Source organism: Crocuta crocuta, unplaced genomic scaffold (genome assembly GCF_008692635.1).
Source record: "Crocuta crocuta isolate KB4526 unplaced genomic scaffold, BGI_CrCroc_1.0 scaffold339, whole genome shotgun sequence".
Classification (NCBI taxonomy): domain Eukaryota; kingdom Metazoa; phylum Chordata; class Mammalia; order Carnivora; family Hyaenidae; genus Crocuta; species Crocuta crocuta.
Window position 1 is genome coordinate 1,621,703 of NW_027530357.1, and position 18,672 is coordinate 1,640,374.

The 18,672-nt window shown below is 39.5% G+C and overlaps 1 protein-coding gene across 1 annotated transcript in view; it reads left to right on the forward strand.

Annotated features, from left to right (window-relative positions):
* The window catches only part of SPPL3 (signal peptide peptidase like 3), a 128,946-nt gene that overhangs the window by 64,662 nt on the left and 45,612 nt on the right, over positions 1-18,672 (forward strand). The window contains exon 3 of the mRNA XM_077766041.1: positions 16,609-16,686. Coding sequence (XP_077622167.1) covers positions 16,609-16,686 — 78 coding nt within the window. The remainder of the gene's footprint in view (positions 1-16,608; positions 16,687-18,672) is intronic.

An 18,672-nucleotide genomic window follows, 5' to 3' on the forward strand; every position in this document is an offset into this window, starting at 1 on the left:
AGTGGGGGAGGGGGAGAAGGGGTGGCAGAGAGGGAGAAAGAGAATCCCAAGCAGGCTCCGCACTGTCAGCATGGGGCCTGACACGTGGCTCCATCTCACAAACTGTGAGATCATGACCTGAGCTGAAGTCAGGGGTTGGGCACTTAACCAACTGAGCCACCCAGGCACAGTTTTTTAAAATATTACAATTTTTAAAATATTAGTGTTGTTTTAAAAATTCACATAATGCAGGGGCGCCTGGGTGGCTTGGTCGGTTGGGCGTCCGACTTTCGCTTAGGTCATGATCTCGCGGTTCGTGGGTTCGGGCCCCGCGTCGGGGTCTGTGCTGACTGCCAGCTCGGAGCCTGGAGCCTGTTTCAGTCTGTGACTCCCTCTCTCTCTGACCCTCCCCTGCTCATGCTCTCTCTCTCCTAGAAATAAATAAAACATTAAAAAAAAATCACATAATGCAAAAATGTGAAATAGACCCATTTTAAATAAAAGTGGTATTATAATATTGGTCTTTAGCCTACTTCCTCCTGTAACAGTTTTCCATGCTATTCTTTTAAAATTTCTTTTTTATTTTTTTATGTTTATTTAATATTGAGAGAGAGAGGGCGAGCATGAGTGGGGGAGGGTGAGAGAGAGAGGGAGACACAGAATCTGAAACAGGCTCCAGTCTCTGAGCTGTCAGCTCAGAGCCCGATGCGGGGCTCGAACCCACGGATGGTGAGATCATGACCTGAGCCAAAGTCGGATGCTTAACCGACTGAGCCACCCAGGCACCCCTAAAATTTCTTCATAGTGGAGTGAATTATACAAAATACAATGACTGTAGTAAAAGGGAAAAGGTTGATTAACCTCACTGTGTTTCAGTTACTTCATCTGCAAAACCATTTTATGCACTACTTGACACACTACTCAACAGAAGATTGTTATTGTCTCAAGGAGGAGGGAGTCATCAGCCTGTAGAGATGGTAACTGAACACATGACAGTAGACCGTGTCACACAGAGACAGCGACAGTAGACCGTGTCACACAGAGACAGCATGTGGAGTAAGAAGTGAGGGGAACTGATGACAACCCTTGATAAGCAGAGGAAAAGGAGACTACGAAGTTTAGGAGTCAGAGGGATAGGAAGAAGTCCAGAAGAAAATTGTGGATGCTGGGACAAAAGTGTTTTAAAAGAAAGAGAGCGATCTTTGTTTTCAGATCCTGCAAGGGGCCAGAGGGAGCGTGTCAAGTAAGATACTGACTAAAGTTTATTAGATGAAACAGCAAGATTGTTGCCGATCTTGGGGAGAGGGAGAAGAGCATGTTCCATGGAGCACTGAGGGCAGAAGCCAGATTGGGTCAAGAGGACACTAGCAGAGGGGCACCTGGGTAGCTCAGTTGGTTCAGTGTCTGACTCTTGGTTTGGGCTCATGTCATTTTCTCGAGGTTTGCAAGTTTGAGCCCCGCGTCAGACTCACTCTGACAGCCCAGAGCCTGCCTGGGATATTCTCTCTCTCCCTTTTTCTCTGCCTCTCCCCTGCTCATGCTCTCTCTCACAAAATAAATTAACTTAAGAAAAAGACCTAGCAGAGACAGCAATCCAGCCCAAGTCCCTAGAAGGTTTGACCTGGCCTATTTAAACTTTCTGGCCTTTTTTCTTTTCACTACCTCGTACCAACCCCCTACCCCCACCAGATACTCTTGTGGCAGTGCATTGTAGTTCTTGCTCATTCGCTTGCTCTGTGTCTCCCACCCATGCGTGCTCCCTCACATCTCTTCCTAGCCCCGCTGCACTGCTGGACTGTGGTAATCCTTTAGTACATACAGGCCTCCACACAGGCCTCCAAGCTGAGCTTCTACACCTATCCATACCAGGGCTTAATTTGATGGCCTTTTTTACATTTCTGTTCCTCATCAGACAATTCTCGGTGGGTGATAGGGGCTGGGTTTTTATCTCGGCGTGCCGCACTCATGAGAGTACTAATTTAAATACTCCTGCATTCAGTGATGCTTAAGATAGGATGGAACTGTCACAGACACAGTTATTACTATCGGAGCCTGTAACAAACGTTACATTTTGCAAGATAATGGGGAGATTTGTTTGGTTTTAGATGTGTTGAAGTTGAGGTGATGCAGGTGGAAGTACTCACATGGGCATTGGAGATTTCTTACTAAAATTCAGTCTGCCTTAGAAATTCCTCTTGTTCTGGGACATTCCTTTTGAACTTCTCTGCTTATCTTGATGGAAGTAATGGAGGCACTGTGACTTAAGTCATCAGGCTTCTTTTTGCTTGTCCACAGAAATAGATTTGTCATGCGGAGAGGTTTAGCTCCCAGGAAATGACTAAAATGCCAACCTGTAGCATCCAGTTTTATGTCATTGGTAAATCTTTTTAAAGTCCAGATTTTGAAATTGTGTGAGTGCTTTCAAGACTTTGTTTACAGAATTATATGTAAAGCTATTAGCAGCATTTAATGGTAGAGAATAATCTTTTAATGAGACTCATGAAGTGAAAATCAGTTTGCTGCATGTTTTTAAAAACAAGGTTAAAAAAATAATTCCCTTCTTGTTTTTTTAAGTGTTATTGTAACATAACTTTTCTTTAAAAAATGTTTATTTATTTTGAGAGAGCAAGCTTGAGCAGGGGAGGGGTAAAGACAGTGGGAGATAGAGAATCCCAGGCTGTCAGCGCAGAGCCTGACATGGGGTTCTAACTCAAGAACCATGAAATGATGACCTGAGCTCAAATCAAGAGTCAGACTCAACCAACTGAGCCACCCAGGCGCCCCCAGTTTAACCGATTTGTAAGTGTACAGTTCAGTAGCATTAAGCCCATTTATGTAGGCTGTTGTGCCGCCATCACTGCTATTTCTGGACCTTTTTCATCATCCCAAACAATTCTGTACCCATTAAATAATAATTCCCCATTTCACGTCCTTCTAGTCCTGGTAAACTTCTATTCGACTTTCTCTCTCTATGAATTTACCTGTTCTAGGTCCCTCATGTGAGTGGAATCAAACACCATTTTCCTTTTCTGTCTGGCTTATTCACTTAACATAAGTTTTCAGAGTTCATCTGTGTTGTAGCATGTACCAGAATTTCCTTCCTTTTTAAGGCTGGATAATACTCGGTTGTATGGATACACCACATTTTGTTTATCCATTCATTCATTGGTGGACACTGCGGTTGCTTCCACCTCTAGGGTGTTGTGAATGGTGTTGCTGTGAACATGCTTACAAGTATCTCTTGAGTCCTTGCTTTCAGTTGTTGTGGGTATATACATAGGCCTTACTGAGTTTTGTGGGCACATATTGTGTATTTAGACATTCAAGAGCAGTTTCTTTATGAAATACTAATCTTGACCAGCATGTTAACACAAATTTTTGTAAATTTTTAAGGAAATTTATTTAGTTCAAGTTCTGAAGCAATCTTGGCTTGGATAGTGATACAAAAATGTCTGCAAAGGCTGCATTATAATTTTCTTTTCTGAAAATGAGTCCCTCGTTCAAATGGAAATGCACAAACCACTCTATTCCAGCTTGTATCTGTCTTTGAGAAAACCAGTTGCCTAGGTTTTTCCCTTGCCTTAAAAATGTATGTTACAGCCAATTCAGGGCTATTTCTGGCTGCTGGTGTTTTAACACAGGAGTCACAATTATGTTGCTGGGTGTATGCTCAAATCACCAAAAAATGCACATGCTTTTGAAATTGTAATATGAGGATCTGTCTAAAACACTAATTCATAGGAAAGAATGGAAGCACATTACCATGGAATCCTTCAGTGCGGGGTCTTCTTTCTGTTTCACTGGAGCCCTATAAACATTTTCTTACCTGTCGTAGGCAATAAAGTATGTCTGAAGACAAAATGACTACAGATGATCTTTACTGCCTCCTTTCTTTGATAGGAATTTGCTCAGTCCCACATTTTGTGTCTCTGATGGAAATAATTTTTCACTGTACTAGCTGGATAAAATAAAATAGTTGACATATGGTGCATCTCTTAAATGTTTTTTCCATAAAGTATTTGGTGCTAATGAAGGGATAAGAAGAATGAAAATTCTTCATTTCTAATCCAAAAATATTTTGATATTGGAAATCCATCCATATTCATGGTGTGACTCAGAGATGTTCGTGACTCTTGCTAGACTACACACACACACACACACACACACACACACACACACACCCTCTTTGTGCAAAACAGGAAATAGTGCCTCCCTGACCAGATGGGCTTCAGCTCAAAAATAATCATCTTTTTTAAAAGAAAAGATGCCCCTCCCACCAGGTGGCTGCATCCATCCTTTAGGACGCAAGGTTCTGCTCATCAAGCTTTGTGCCCAATAGTCCTGCTGCATCCTCCAGGAGGGAAGGGTAGGTTGTATTTTAACATTCACTGGCCCTCTTAGCCAGGTGGCGTTATGCAGTAACAACAATTTACAACAAGGGTGAGCAAACTTTTTCCATACAGGGCCGGTTAGTAAATATTTTGGGCTATGTGAGCCGTATGGAGACTGTCCCAACTATTCTTCTCTGCCAGTGAACCAGCAGAGCAGCCATAAACACTGCCTGAAAGAATGAGCTTGGCCGCGCTTACCTGGAGTAGCAGCAGGCCATAGTTTGCCCCCTCCTGGGAGGTGGCCACCCCCAGCACCTCCTGTAACACTTGATTTCTCTAGTAGAACATTACATTCTGTCACACTGTATGATGTGTCTTTCTTACTAGATTGTAACCTTCTTAAGTGACTTACTTTGTATCTTGTACATAAAGATTAAATTTAATTTATTAAAGCTGTATTTACTAAGATTACCTATTCCATTATTAAGCTTAGGATATATACTTGTTTTTTTACCTTAAAACATGGAAAAATGTGGGAGGGAATTAAGGCCATTATAATGTTAGACAAATATTTTAGATAAAAATACAAAAGTCCTCTTTGAACATACTCTACCTGAAAGGGAAAGTGTGTAGTATTTCTAAGACCTGGAATGTAAGGTATATTGTGCATATTCTATTTAAAGCCAAAAATCTTGCATAGCAAAATAATTTTAACGACTTCTTAGCATTTTATGTAGCCAGGACTTGTGGGTGAGTGTATAGAGCAGCTAATCTCAAATTGTGGCCCACGAATCCCTCAGTGTTCCTCAGACCCTTTCAGGGGAGCTATAAGCTCAAACTGTTTTTATAATGCCATTAAAGTTATTTGTCTTTTCCATTTTGACTTTTTTTCTTACTGTGAAAGGCAGTGGTGGGTAAAAACTCTACTGTGCAACAACATGAATCAAGCAGTGGCACCAAACTATACTAGCAGTTATTATGTTCTTCACCACTGTGTGCACACTGTTTATTTCTTTTTATTTTTTGGGACACCTGGGTGGCCCAGTCAGTTAAACCTCCAACCCCTGGTTTCGGCTCAGGTCATGATCTTGTGGTTTGTGGGTTCGAGCCCCACATCGGGACCCCATACCGATGGTGTGGAGCCTGCTTGGGATTCTCTCTCCCCCTTTCTCTCTTCCCCTCCCTTGCTCACCACTCTCTTTGTCTCTCAAAAAATTTTTTTAAATTTATTTTTATTTTTTTTAATGTTTGTTTATTTTTGAGAAAGCCCAAGTGGGGGAGGGGCAGAGAGAGGGGGACAGAAGGTCGAAAGCCGCCTTTGTGCTGACAGTAGCCAGCTCAGTGTGGGGCTTGAACTCAACAGCCATGAGATCATGACGCAGGCCGGACCCCTCACACACTGTTTTGTTTTGTCTTCATTTAGAAAACAAACAAATAAACAAAAAACATAGCAGTTTCACCTAGGGTGAAACAGTGAAAATTACTTTTTTTAAATCTTAATTTTTGAGAACACATTTTTAAATAATAAAATGGAAAGTTCTCATTAAGCATGTCAGCTGTATACTAAGGTACCATGTGTTTTCTTGAGAAAACACTTGTGTGGTCATTTGAGATGCTAGCTGAACTAACTGCTTTTTTCTTGGAACTGTTTTTACTTGAAGAATGACTAGTGGACAAACTAGAGTTATTCACACTTTGATGTTTGACACTTTCTTTGAAATGAATAAAGTGAGCCTGTCATTAAAAAATAAATAAGCAGTGGTTTTGCCAGTGATAAAATTTGAGCTTTTAAGTAAAAATTAGAATTTTGGAAAATGTATCTGTTGTCATTAGCTTCAGGAATGATGTTAACAAGTGTAATTTTTCTGATATTATATAATGAAATGTGACAACATCTGGAAAAGCTACATAACTCAGTGAACCAACATTTTCCAGATGACCAGCGTGGGATGCTACAGAACCATCCATGGGCAAAGGATCCATTCAAAGTATAACATAAGCCTTTGGATTTTAACATAATATATTAAAAAAAAAAAAAAACTTCACTGATATGGTTTCAGATTTCACATTGCAAATAACCTTTAAGAAATTACCACTTGTTGAAGTGCAGTGTAGTATTAAAGAAGAGTCTCCTCAGTTATCTAAAAATGTTATTATAATACCCCTCCCTTTTCCAGCTACCCATCTGCGTCAGGCCAGATTTCCTTTTCCATAGCCTCCGTAGCATTCAACTAAAGCAACATATGGCAACAGACTGAATGCAGAAGCAATATGAGAATCTGGTTATCTTCCATTTAAGCCAGACATTAAAGGGGTGTGTAGAAATGTAAGAGAATGCCCCTTGTCTCACTAAATTCTTTTTTGTTTTGGAAAATAGTTCTTTTTCCTTTCAAAAAATTTATGCTCATGTGTAATGGTTTTGTTATATTTAGATGAGTTAGTAAATGTTTTCAGTCTTTCTTGGTTTTAATTTCCAGTAGTTATTACCCACAGGAACAAAAGCTCTAAGGGGGTCTTCCTTGTGTAAATAGTTTCAAGACCAAAAAGTTTGCAAAGTGTCAGTCTATGGCACTGTCTGTGCCGGGTTGGAATATTAGTTGCTTGGTTTGTTGGGTGTACAAGAATGCTCTCATTGTATAGCTGGAAGGCTGACACACAGGACACATTATAGAACAGTACTCTCTGTGTCTCAGTTTGGCATGATTTTTAGCAGGATATGTGTTATAAGCACTTGCTGGTAAAGCAGCTAGAAATAGATGTTTGACTGTAGAGCAATTACTAAATAAAATCCACCATGGTTCTAAAACTCTTAGGGTGTAGAATATAATCTTACTGTATTTGAGAGAACTTTCTGGTAGCTTCCTGTCTCTAGTAAGGTTTGGGGGAATGTAGTGAAAGAATTGGGCATTTTTGTAGTGACCATGTAAAATATCTCAAGAGCTAACCTGTACTAATACATCACTTGGCAGTCTCCCGAGTCTGTCTTCAGTACATTTGGCCAACCTGATTTTGGCATGTCTAAAATGCATGTATTTAGTTTCTTTTTGCATTTTCAGACGGAGTTCCTTTGTTTCAGAGTGTAGAGTAGGTTCCTGTCTTTAATGTGCCTTGAGTCTCTGGAAGAGACACCTCACTAAGAGGAGACTGTGAGAGGTGACACACATCTGCTGATGGCTGTGGAAGAGCCTGAAATGTGGGATAGGAAGAAGCTGTGAAATAAAGGAGATTGTGGGCTTTGATTTCCTAGAATTGGCCAGACTACCTACCCTTTTTCCTTGGAATACCTTTCCCTCCCCACCTGCCCCACTCTGGTTGTACCCCAGAAGCCCAGATCCCAGTCCCTGAAGTAAAATTCTAGGATCTTTGCATACTTTTGAAGTGTTTCTGATTCTTCACTTCTTTGGGCAAAGAGAGTAGTAGAGAGAGGTATGGATGAGGCCCTCTTCTCCCTTTCATTATCAGAAGTGAAAACTTTTATTAAACAGTCTGACCGTGGAACAAAAGAGCTGTGGCTTAGACCCTAGGGCTGGCCAATTTTTGTAGAAAATGACTCGAGAGGAATTTTCCCTTGGGTGATTAAACCAACCAGTTATGGAATGAGGTAAGCCTTGGGAATAAAAGGCACAGCTTAAGGAATACAATCCATGATATTATAATAGTTGTGTGGTGACAGATGGTAGCTACACTTGTGGTGAACATTGCATAATGTATAAACTTGGGGAGTCACTGTGTTGTGCACCTGAAACTAACGTAACCGTGTGTGTCAACTATACTCCAATGTAAAAAAATTTAATAGCAGTTTTCAGTAGCCTGGAAACAGTGCTGCCTTTGTCAGTTCATTTACCTATAACATGCCAGTGATCGGCCAAACATATTTATATGGTAAAACTTACCATTTTTGGAGGAAAAACACAGTATAAAAACCTAGAATCTTAAAAAATAAAAACTAGCTGGACCTTCAAGCTGATCTAGGCCCAAAGAGGATTTTATAGAGACCAGGAAAATGTAAAGGTTTGCCTAGGGAAAATCAAATGGCTAGTTATAGAATAATTAAAGATAGAAAGATACTGGAGCTTCCTGACTCCCAAGTTTGTCATCAGATGATGAAGTCAGTTTGGGAGACTGGAGTAAGGCTGCCTGTGCTCAGAACTGCACCTGACTCCTCACCTCTGAATGGTGATAATCACATAGGTCCACAGTTTCCAAACCCTAAATTCTGGAAACCTAGAGTTTTTCTGTAATTCATTTGGAAGCAAAACCTGACCCAAGCTGATGAAGCGGTTTCTAATCTTTATTTATCTTATTTAGTGTGGTTATTCATGTTTCACTACACAAATATTAGTATTTGATTATAGAATACTTACTGCTCTAGACCCCAGGGAGGGTGTTTTTTGTGTAAGATCCACAAAATTCTGAATTCTGCAACACATCTGTCCTCAAGGTATTTTTTTTTTTAAATAAACGGTTGTATACATGTAGGACTTAATGTCATAGAATGGTTGTGAAAATTAAGCACTCAGTAAAATGTTAGTTGTTGCTCTTACCATCAAGAAAATCCCAGAAGCCCAATTTTGAAATATAACACGGGCATCTTCCTATACAAGTATATGTCAGTGCAGTCATTAGAACTTTCTACATTGATGGAAATGTTCTTTATCTGGTCATTTGGTATAGTAGCCATCAGCTATTGGCCACTTGAAATTCAACTATTGTAACCAATGAACCAAATTTTTAATTTAATTTAAATTTAAATAACCATGTGTGGCTAGTGGCTAGTGGCCATTTTAGTGCTAGTGGCTGCTATATTGGACAGTGCAGTTCTGTATTTGAGTTCACATTTCATTTATTCTTTACTTTGCTATTTTTGTAATTATCTATTATTTCTTTATATTGATTAAGATACAACATGATCCAGCATATTGACTAAGATAACTGATGTGAGAGGGAGAACTTAGGTTTCTAAGTCCATCGTGGGCTTATCATCAGCTAAGTAGGTCCTTCTGTTTTCAGGGCTTTTTAAAGACTTAATAGTAAAATGTACCTGTTTCTACTTAAGCTTGACACAGGCAACTTATAATGAAATAAACTTAAGTGATTCATAAAACATAACGTTATCTATACCAAGAAGTCCCTAAACTTAGAGAATGTAAGTAGCAGAAGGTTTTCTGGTAAACGTGGAAAAAGAAAACCTTTGTCAAGTTGTCTTCGGATGGCAGAATGTTCTAACATGTTCAGTGTTGGTGACAAAATGTGCTAGCATGTTCACATTTCTTAAGCAGATGTTATTTTCCAAAAATTATTTCTATACACGTTTTAAATGTAATAGTATGTGTAATATCAATGTTTTCGATGGGCTTTAGGCTAGAATTAAAAATTTAAAAATTTTTAATGTTTGTTTATTTTTGCGAGAGACAGACACTGAGTGTGAGCAGGGGAGGGGCAGAGAGAGAGAGACGGAGACACAGAATTCAAAGCAGGTTCCAGGCTCTGAGCTGTCAGCACCGAGCTGGATGTAGGGCTTGAACTCATGAACTGCGAGATCATGACCTGAGCCAAAGTCAGAGGCTTTTACCCGACTGAGCTGCACAAGTGCCCCTAGACAGGCATTGTTAGGGTGCATCTGCCAGAGTACAAGATGCAGCTTTTCCTAATATTTTTCACAAGATATTTGTTCAGTGCCATGATGTGGACGTTATCTTTACCTGTGAGATTCCATGGTTGCCTTTGAGAAAAGGGCACTGGAAATCTAAATCTTAAATTGGTGAAAAAGAGCAGCATAGGCTGAGTCATCCATTTGTTTCTGTTGAGGTTGAAAACAACAAGCTACCCTCCTAATTCAGGAAGTCAAGTAAGGTAAAAAAGTGTGGTGTGCTGTCATTAATAACTCAGAAATGAGATTTTTAGACAATATGTATGTGGCTAAAAGTTGTTTATTGAACCTAGATGATTTCTCTTAGAAAAAGAAAGAGTACAGTCTAAATTTGTGTTTTAGTTTTATACCAAAAGGCCAATAAATTAAGGCAATAGAAAAGAATAGCCCCTATTACATAGTCGAGTTCACAAACAGCAAGTTACAGAAGAACACGAAGTGTGTATCTGTTGTTATGGTGTGTATACATTCTGCATGCACACTTTATTTTTTTTTTTTAATGTTTTATTTATTTCTAGGAGAGAGAGAGAGCGTGAGCAGGGGAGGGTCAGAGAGAGAGGGAGTCACAGACTGAAACAGGCTCCAGGCTCTGAGCTGGCAGTCAGCACAGAGCCTGACGCGGGGCTCGAACCCACGAACCGCGAGATCATGACCTAAGCGAAAGTCGGACACTTAACCGACTAAGCCACCCAGGCGCCCCTGCATGCACACTTTAAATGGAAGGGTACACATACCAAATTGAAAACAGTGCCTGCTCCTAGGGAATGGGCATTATGGACAAGGGGGAGGGGCAGGGCGCTTGTACTTCTGCTTCTTACCTATTATTTGGATTTTTACAACAAACATGAATTATTTTTGTAATTTTTTTTAAAAAATTGATACTGTTTTTAAAGTGCTAAAATTGGCTAAAATTCATTTTAAACCATATTCTGCATAGGAAATGCTTTGTGTTAAAAAGCTTTTTGTAAAACTTTCAGGGCGCTTGGGTAGCTCAGTCGGTTAAGGGTCAGCTTTGACTCAGGGCATCACCTTGCAGTTTGTGAGTTCGAGCCCCACATGTCAGCCCCACTGGTAGCATGGAACCCACTTTGGATACCCTGTAGACCCCTCCCTCTCTGTCTCTACCCTGACATGCGTGCACTCTCTCTTTCTTTCTCAAAAATAAATAATTATTTAAAAAAGAAAGAAAAAGCTTTCTGTAAAATATCCATAATGATAATTTGAGTTGAAAATATATAACATTTCAGAAAGTTATTATAGGGGGGTTTGGGTGGCTCAGACAGTTTAGTGTCCGACTCTTGATTTCAGGTCAGGTGACACAGTTGGTAAGGTCAAGCCCTGCATCGGGCCCCGCACTGACAGTGTGGAGCCTGTTTGGGATTCTCTCTCTTCTTCTCTCTCTGTCCCTCCCACCCCCCTTCAAAAATCAAATCAAATAAAAGTTTTCTTATAAATTTATAAATAATGGACTAAATATTAGGAGTCAGCTTTTACCAGATTTTCTTGTATAGATTTGAAAAATAGAACTGTTCAGTCTAGAAGAAACCATTTTCTGAAATGACGTGTTTCATTCTACAGTGGGTAGCATGCTTATTGGCTGGTAGCCCTGGTCAGCCTCTTCAGAAGGTATTTTGCACATGGTCAAACCCTTGCCTTGAAAAAGACTGAAGAAGGGGCGCCTGGGTGGCTTAGTCGGTTAAGCGTCCGACTTTCCGACTTTCGCTTAGGTCATGATCTCGCGGTTCGTGGGTTCGAGCCCCGCATCGGGCTCTGTGCTGACTGCCAGCTCAGAGCCTGGAGCCTGTTTCAGTCTGTGACTCCCTCTCTCTCTGACCCTCCCCTGCTCACGCTGTCTCTCTCTCTCTCCTAGAAATAAATAAAAAACATTAAAAAAAAAAAAAAAAGAAAAAAAAAGAAAAAGACTGAAGAAAGTCCGTGACTACAAGGTGGTCAGCCACACAGACAAGAGCACAGCCCCAGACATCTGTGGGAGACAAGAGCTGGTTTAATAACAGTTGAACCCCAGACTTCTAGAAGATCTTCAGTGATGAGTCTCTGAGAGTCTCCATTGATTCGAAAGTTGTCGCAAAAAGATATACAGTAGTATGAGAGCTTAAGACACTGAGTTTGGGAAGTTTAGGCTCTAATCTACTTTTCAGGTAATGACAATATGCTTCAGAATACAAAGGATACAAAAAAGTGAAGTCATCCAAGTAATACACCAGCAAAAGGAAAGTTCCTTAAAAGGAAAAAAGAAATGAAGGCTGCCTTTGTTTTTTTATAGCTCTGGAGTTGGAAAAAATGTTTAAATTCTTTTAAAAATGCCTATTCTAGCCTTTAATCATGTGAAAAGCTAATGCTTAAGTTCACTTTTAATCAGTTTTAACATTTTAGTTACATCAGAAAATTAATGCAAATGAAAACCATATTGAGATACCAATTTTCATGTTTCAGATTGGTAAAAAGTCAAAAATTACACAACATTCACTCTTGACAAGGCTTTGGAAACGAGGAACTCTAATTGGTTACTGGTGAGGATGCAAAATGATAGAACATCTCGGAGGGCAGTTCGGCAACATCTATCGAAACCGCACATACACTCCCCTTGTGAGCCAGCAATCTCACTTTTAGGACCTTTCTTGTGCACAGACGTGTCATTTCCTGTGTGCGCTGCATGTATAGTTTACAAGGCTCTTTATTACAAAATTGTGGGTAACGGAATTTTTGGAAACAACCCCAGGGTCCATCTAAAAGGGATTTTTTTAAAACAAAAACTGTTTTTCAGTGTGTCCACAGAATAGAAATCTGTGCAGAATGTTTAAAGAAAATAAAAATAAGAGAAACTCTGCACGTACTGATCTAGGAAAATCTCTAGGTTATGTTGTAAAAAGAGGGTGGAGTACAGAGACTTAACCTTTTGTGTGATAAATGGTAAGAAATAGTATGTGTTGATATGATATATTCTAGAACACTATACAAGAAACTAGTAAAAGTGGTTAAAAAGAGGATCTGGGGGGAACTAGATGAGAGTGAGACTTCCTGGTTGTATACCTTTTGGTAAATATAGCTTTGATTTTGGTACCATATGCATATATGACCTATTCCAAAACAATTTTTTTATTTAAGAAAATGTTCCTTCCAAACAGAGGTCATTTGTTTTCAGAATCTTAGGGAGAAATATGTGCAAAAAAGATTGACATAATCATAAGCAAGTAACAAAATTTTAAAATCCAGAGGAATTGACTGAATCCATTTTTCTCACATATGAAGGTGTAGTCTTGTGCGTGAGCCTGGTTGTCTCTCTGAAAGAGGAGACGCACGGCTGGGCACATGCTAGCAGAGGGGCTGGCGTGGCTGTGCTGTTTCCTGCCCACCCATTCCCTTTGCTGACTGAGATTTTAGGAAAGGGTGGCAGCCCACTGCGGGGTGCTGTGGTTCAGAATGCAGGACCCAGAACAGATGGTCTGCCATTCATCTGCCTCTCGCACTTTTAACTGTCTCACCACCTTTCACATTGCTGTGAAAAAAGGGGCTTTTTTTCCCCTTATTGTGGAAGTTTTCAAAATAGAAGAGTACACTGGACTCTTGAACAGCACAGGTTTAAACTGTACAAGTCCGGGGCACCTGGGTGGCTCAGTTGGTTAAGCGTCCGACTTCGGCTCAGGTCATGATCTCACGGTTCGTGGGTTCGAGCCCCGCATCGGGCTCTGTGCTGACTGCCAGCTCAGAGCCTGGAGCCTGTTTCAGATTCTGTGTCTCTTTCTCTCTGATCCTCCCCGGTTCACGCTGTCTCTCTCTCTCTCTCTCTCTCTCTCTCTCTCTCTCTATCTCTCTCTCTCTCTCTCAGAAATAAATAAAAAAAAAACATTAAAAAGTTAAAAAAAAATAAACCGTACAAGTCCACCTAATAAATACATGGAGTTTTTTTCAGTAAGTACACTAGAGAATTGTAAGTATATTTTCCTTATGATTTTTGTAACATTTTCTTTTCTCTAGCTGTATTATGAGAATACAATATATAACATACAAAATATGGATTAGTCAACTGTTTATGTTATTGGTAAGGTTTTAGTCAACAGTAGGCAGTTAATAAGTTTTAAGTTTCTGAAGAGTCAAAAGATGTTCATGGATTTTCAACAGTGCCGACCCCCATGTTGTTCAGGGGTCAGCTTTATAATGACTTCTCATGTTAGCTTCAGTGGTCAAAAATAATTTTGCCTTTAAAAAAAAAAATCCTTCCCTCCTACCTTTGCCTCCAACCTGGGATATTTTATTTTACCTTTTTTTAAAGTTTATTTATTTATTTATTTTGAGAAAGACACAGACAGAGCAAGTGAGAGAGGGAGAGAGAAAACCCAAAGCAGGCTCTGCGCTGCCAGCACAGAGCCTAACATGGGGCTCGATCTCACAAAACTGTGAGATCAAGACCTGAGCTGAAATCAAGAGTCGGATGTGTAACCAACTGAGCCACCCAGGCACCCCTTCCTGGGATATTTTAAAGCAAACCTTAAATGCTATCATTTCACCCGTAGTTATATCAGTATGTGTCTCTCTTAACTAAAGATTTTAAAAATGACACTACAGACCACAGTGTCTTATCATGAAATTTCATTATATTCCTGTTTGTTTTTTTTTTAAGAAAGATTAAAGGAAACATCTCCTCTGTATTAGTCTTTCCCTCCTTACTGGGATAATTTCCAGTCAGCATACACAAAAGGTTGAGTTTCTCCATTCTTTAAAAAAAAAAAAGTAAGGCCTCCCTTGTCCTTATATCCCCTGCAGCTGCGATTCCCTTCCCTGTACTTTTCGAAAAGCCATTACTTAATTCTGACTTTTCAGCCAATTCCATCCTGACCCCCATCACCGCCGTGCCACTAAAAGTGTTCTTGCTAAGGTCACAGGTAACTTACATGTTCAATAAATCAAAGGGACATTGCACTTGTTACTGTACCATCTCAGCAGCCTTCAGGACAGGTGACTTCTCCCTCCTAATACTAACAATGATTGTTAATTGAGTACCTAATGTGTTCTGCTCATTGTAGGAATTGTCTCACTTGATTCTTTAATAAGCTCTTTAAGCTAGGTATTGTCATTATTCCCATTTTGTAGGTAAAGAAGCTGAGCGTGGAGAGGTTGAGTCACTGCTGATAAGAGTAGAGCAAGGGTTTAATTCAGGCATGAGCTCCCCGTGCTGCCTTTGTTAAACACTCTCATCACTTACCCTTCTGTCCTAGATTTTCTGGGCTTTCCTCTTTCTATTTCGTGTGTGTGTGTGTGTGTGTGTGTGTGTGTGTGTGTGTGTGTGTGTGTGTGTGTGTTTTGCAGTTTCTCCTTCCTGATCTTGAAATTTTAGAAGCTTCTCAGGCTTTTCCTCCTTGGTCCTTTTCTCACTGCTGCTAGGCAGTCTCACACACACCTGTGGTTTCAGTGACCATGTTGAAGATGATGAGCTCCCAGTATATATCTTTGGCTTAGAGCTGCTTCTAAGCTCTAGAGTCTTGTGTCTCTCATTCATTGACTCCCCTAAGGAAAGCCCCCCACCTCTTCCCATCCAATTCTTTGACAGGATCCACCTATTATATATTCTCGGAGGACCCTGTACTTGTCCCTCTATCCTTTACAACATTTTCCACAATTATATTCACTTGCTTGTGTTTTTTGTTTTCATTCCATTAAAAAATAGAGTTTAATTTTTTATTCCTTTAGAACATTCAGGGAGGGACCAAGACAGACTTGTTTGTTATTATACTTCCGGTTGCTAGCAGGGTGCCTGGCACAGAGGCATCTTTAAATATTTACTAAATGAAAACATGAAGAAAAATTTGTTTTAGGAAAATACCCCTCACAAGAATAATTAGTGTGAAGGGTGAACTCCTGGGGACAGACTTGCACACAAAGTTTCTGATAGTCAAGCCGTAGAAAGGAGCTGAAGAATTGCCAGGAAGTTTGAGAGAAGTGGGGTAGTTGGGGATGTGGCGGTTGTAAGACTCGGTGGCTGTCGTTATGTGTTTGAAGTGACAAGGGGGTGTCAAGGATGCAACAGATTTCTAGCTTTGAACTGAAGGGATCATGATGATTCCACTCCTTGAGAGGATCAGGTATGAAGGGAGGAATATGGACTTTAGTTTTGGACCTGCTGACTTGGAAGAAGCCCCTGTAGGCCCCGATGGGAAGAAGTGATGGGTGATGATAAAAATGGAAATGGAATTCAGGAGAGAGAAACAGGCTTCACCTCATCACTGAGGAAAAGCAGTAAAGTACTATTGATATTTCAAGTGTAAACTGATAAAAGAGTTTAATCCCAGAGTTTTTATCTTTGGTACGGTAATGGTAGAGATCTTGGCCCTTCTTAAATTGGGAGTGGATGTTGTAAGCACAATGTAACATATACAGAGATGGGATTTTTACATTGATACCATTTAACATCCTGTGAGTGATAACTAATAGCTGTTAACATACACATGTATTCTTTATGTTAAATTACCAGGTCTCATTTTAGTTATCTTATTTTGTTAATGCTAATTTACACCTATTTTTTTTAACTTAAAGATAATAATGAAACTTAGTGGGATAGAACTCCAACAGACTGTTAACTCCATGAGGACTTGCTGCCATATGATTTAATTTTTTTTCTTCTTATTTCTCTAGGGCCTATTCCCTGGTGGATTCCAGTCAAGTGTCTACATTTCTGATTTCCATTCTACTTATAGTCTATGGTAGTTTCAGGTAAGATGCTCTCAGTATGGGACATTTCAGTTGGAGGTGGAGGCAGCATTGTGCGGGAAGTATGAAAACTTAACTGCTCTGGGAAGAGAAACATGACTTTGATAAGAATGGAGTTAGAGTGGGATAATTCTGAAATTTATTCTTTGGTTGGCTGGCATTAAAACACTTCATTTTAATGTAGACATGTAAATATTGCTTGAAAATTAAAATTTTGCTTAAATTCTGGTTCTGAAAATAATGACTCATATAAGTGTACTCATTGAAAAGATCAAAGAGAGAATCCTTGACAGTAATTCTACAGTCTCAAAGGGAACAGAACGTTGTTCTTAATGCAAAGGCATTGACTTAGGTTGAGCCATATTGAGCAATTACCAATGATTTCCTATGGTTCAATCTACTGTTATTAGGATTGTGCCTGGTATCGTTCCCCAAGTATTCTGTCTGCGGACCTTGGAAATGCTGAGACTGCATCCTCTTGAAATTCCTGTCCTAGGAAGCAGCCATAGGAATACAAAGGAAAATCAGGAAGCTAGAAAAGAGCTCCCTTCTTTTCACACTCCTTACTTGAGAGAGGAGCTTTAGTCGTTATATTACACAGATGTTTTGTGGCTTATATATTTACAAATTAAGGCTGTGTGAGAATTTTAAATTGAAAACTTGAAAGGGGGTGACAGTGATAAATGATCAAGTGTAAGAATTTTGAACTGTCCGGTATTATATCTGGATTTGAATGAGTACTTGATAAAATGAGACCTCTGGACTTTATCTCAATACTGGGTAGAATAGGTAAAATACATTGATAATTCCAATATCAGCTGGTGAAAGTTTTAATCGTTGAGACTTCTACTGAGAGCTCTAGGTTCATAACCACTCTGAGAAAGCATTAATCAAGCCAGAGCAATTTAGAACCTTGTCAACATAATCTTGATATTTCACATCTATCCTTTGGAAGCGTTTCTGATTTTTTTTTCCTTTGAGCATATCATGTATCAATATTTCTTTTTTTTTTTTTCATTTTTTAAATGTTTTCTTTATTTCTGAGAGAGAGAGAGAAACAGCGCAGGCAGGGAAGGGTCAGAAAGAGAGGGAGACACAGAATCTGAAACAGGCTTCAGGCTGTGAGCTAGCTGTTGGCACAGAACCCGATGCGGGGCTTGAACCCACAAACTGTGAGATCATGACCTGAGCCAAAGTCGGACGCTCAACTGACTGAGCCACCCAGGCACCTCCCTGTATCAATATTTCAAAAACTTTGTAATTAAAACCAAAATCTTTTAGACTCAAAATTTAAATACTTTTTTGGTAGAAATGACTTTTTGTTTGGTGTATATTTATATACGGTGTACATTTTCTTAATTTAACTCATTTATATTCTGATTATTTTTACATAACAAAATATACTTTCCTTAATCATCTTCATACTAATTTCTACCATAAACATATTCTGCTGGAATTTTGTAGGTATTGTGGATCTACAGATCAGTTCTAGAAGAATGGCTGTCTTCATAATATTGAGTCTTCTAGTTCAGGACCTGAGTCTCTCCATTTATTATTAGGTCTTTAATTTTTCTTAGTAATGTTCGGTCATTTTCAGTGTACAAGGCTTGCACTTCTTTCGTTAAATATTTCATTCTTTTGATGTTCCTGAGTATGCCTTTTCTTGGATTCATTTTTGGATTTTTAATTGCTAAGCATGTAGAACTGCAGTTGACTTTGTGTCTGTTGACGTGGTGTCCTGTATCTTTGATGAACTCCTGTGTTAGTGCCAGTAGTTCCTGTGTACAGACTCCTTAGGGTTTTCTACACACAGGATAACATCCTCTGCAGAGAAAGATAGTTTTGCTTCTTTTCATATCTGAATGCCTTTAATTTTTCCTCCTCCTTTTTTCCCCTTCTTGTATAGGATGGAACCTCCAGTACAGTGTTGAATAAAAAGTGACAAGAGCACACATCCATCTTTGCCTTGTTGCTAATTGTAAGGGGAAA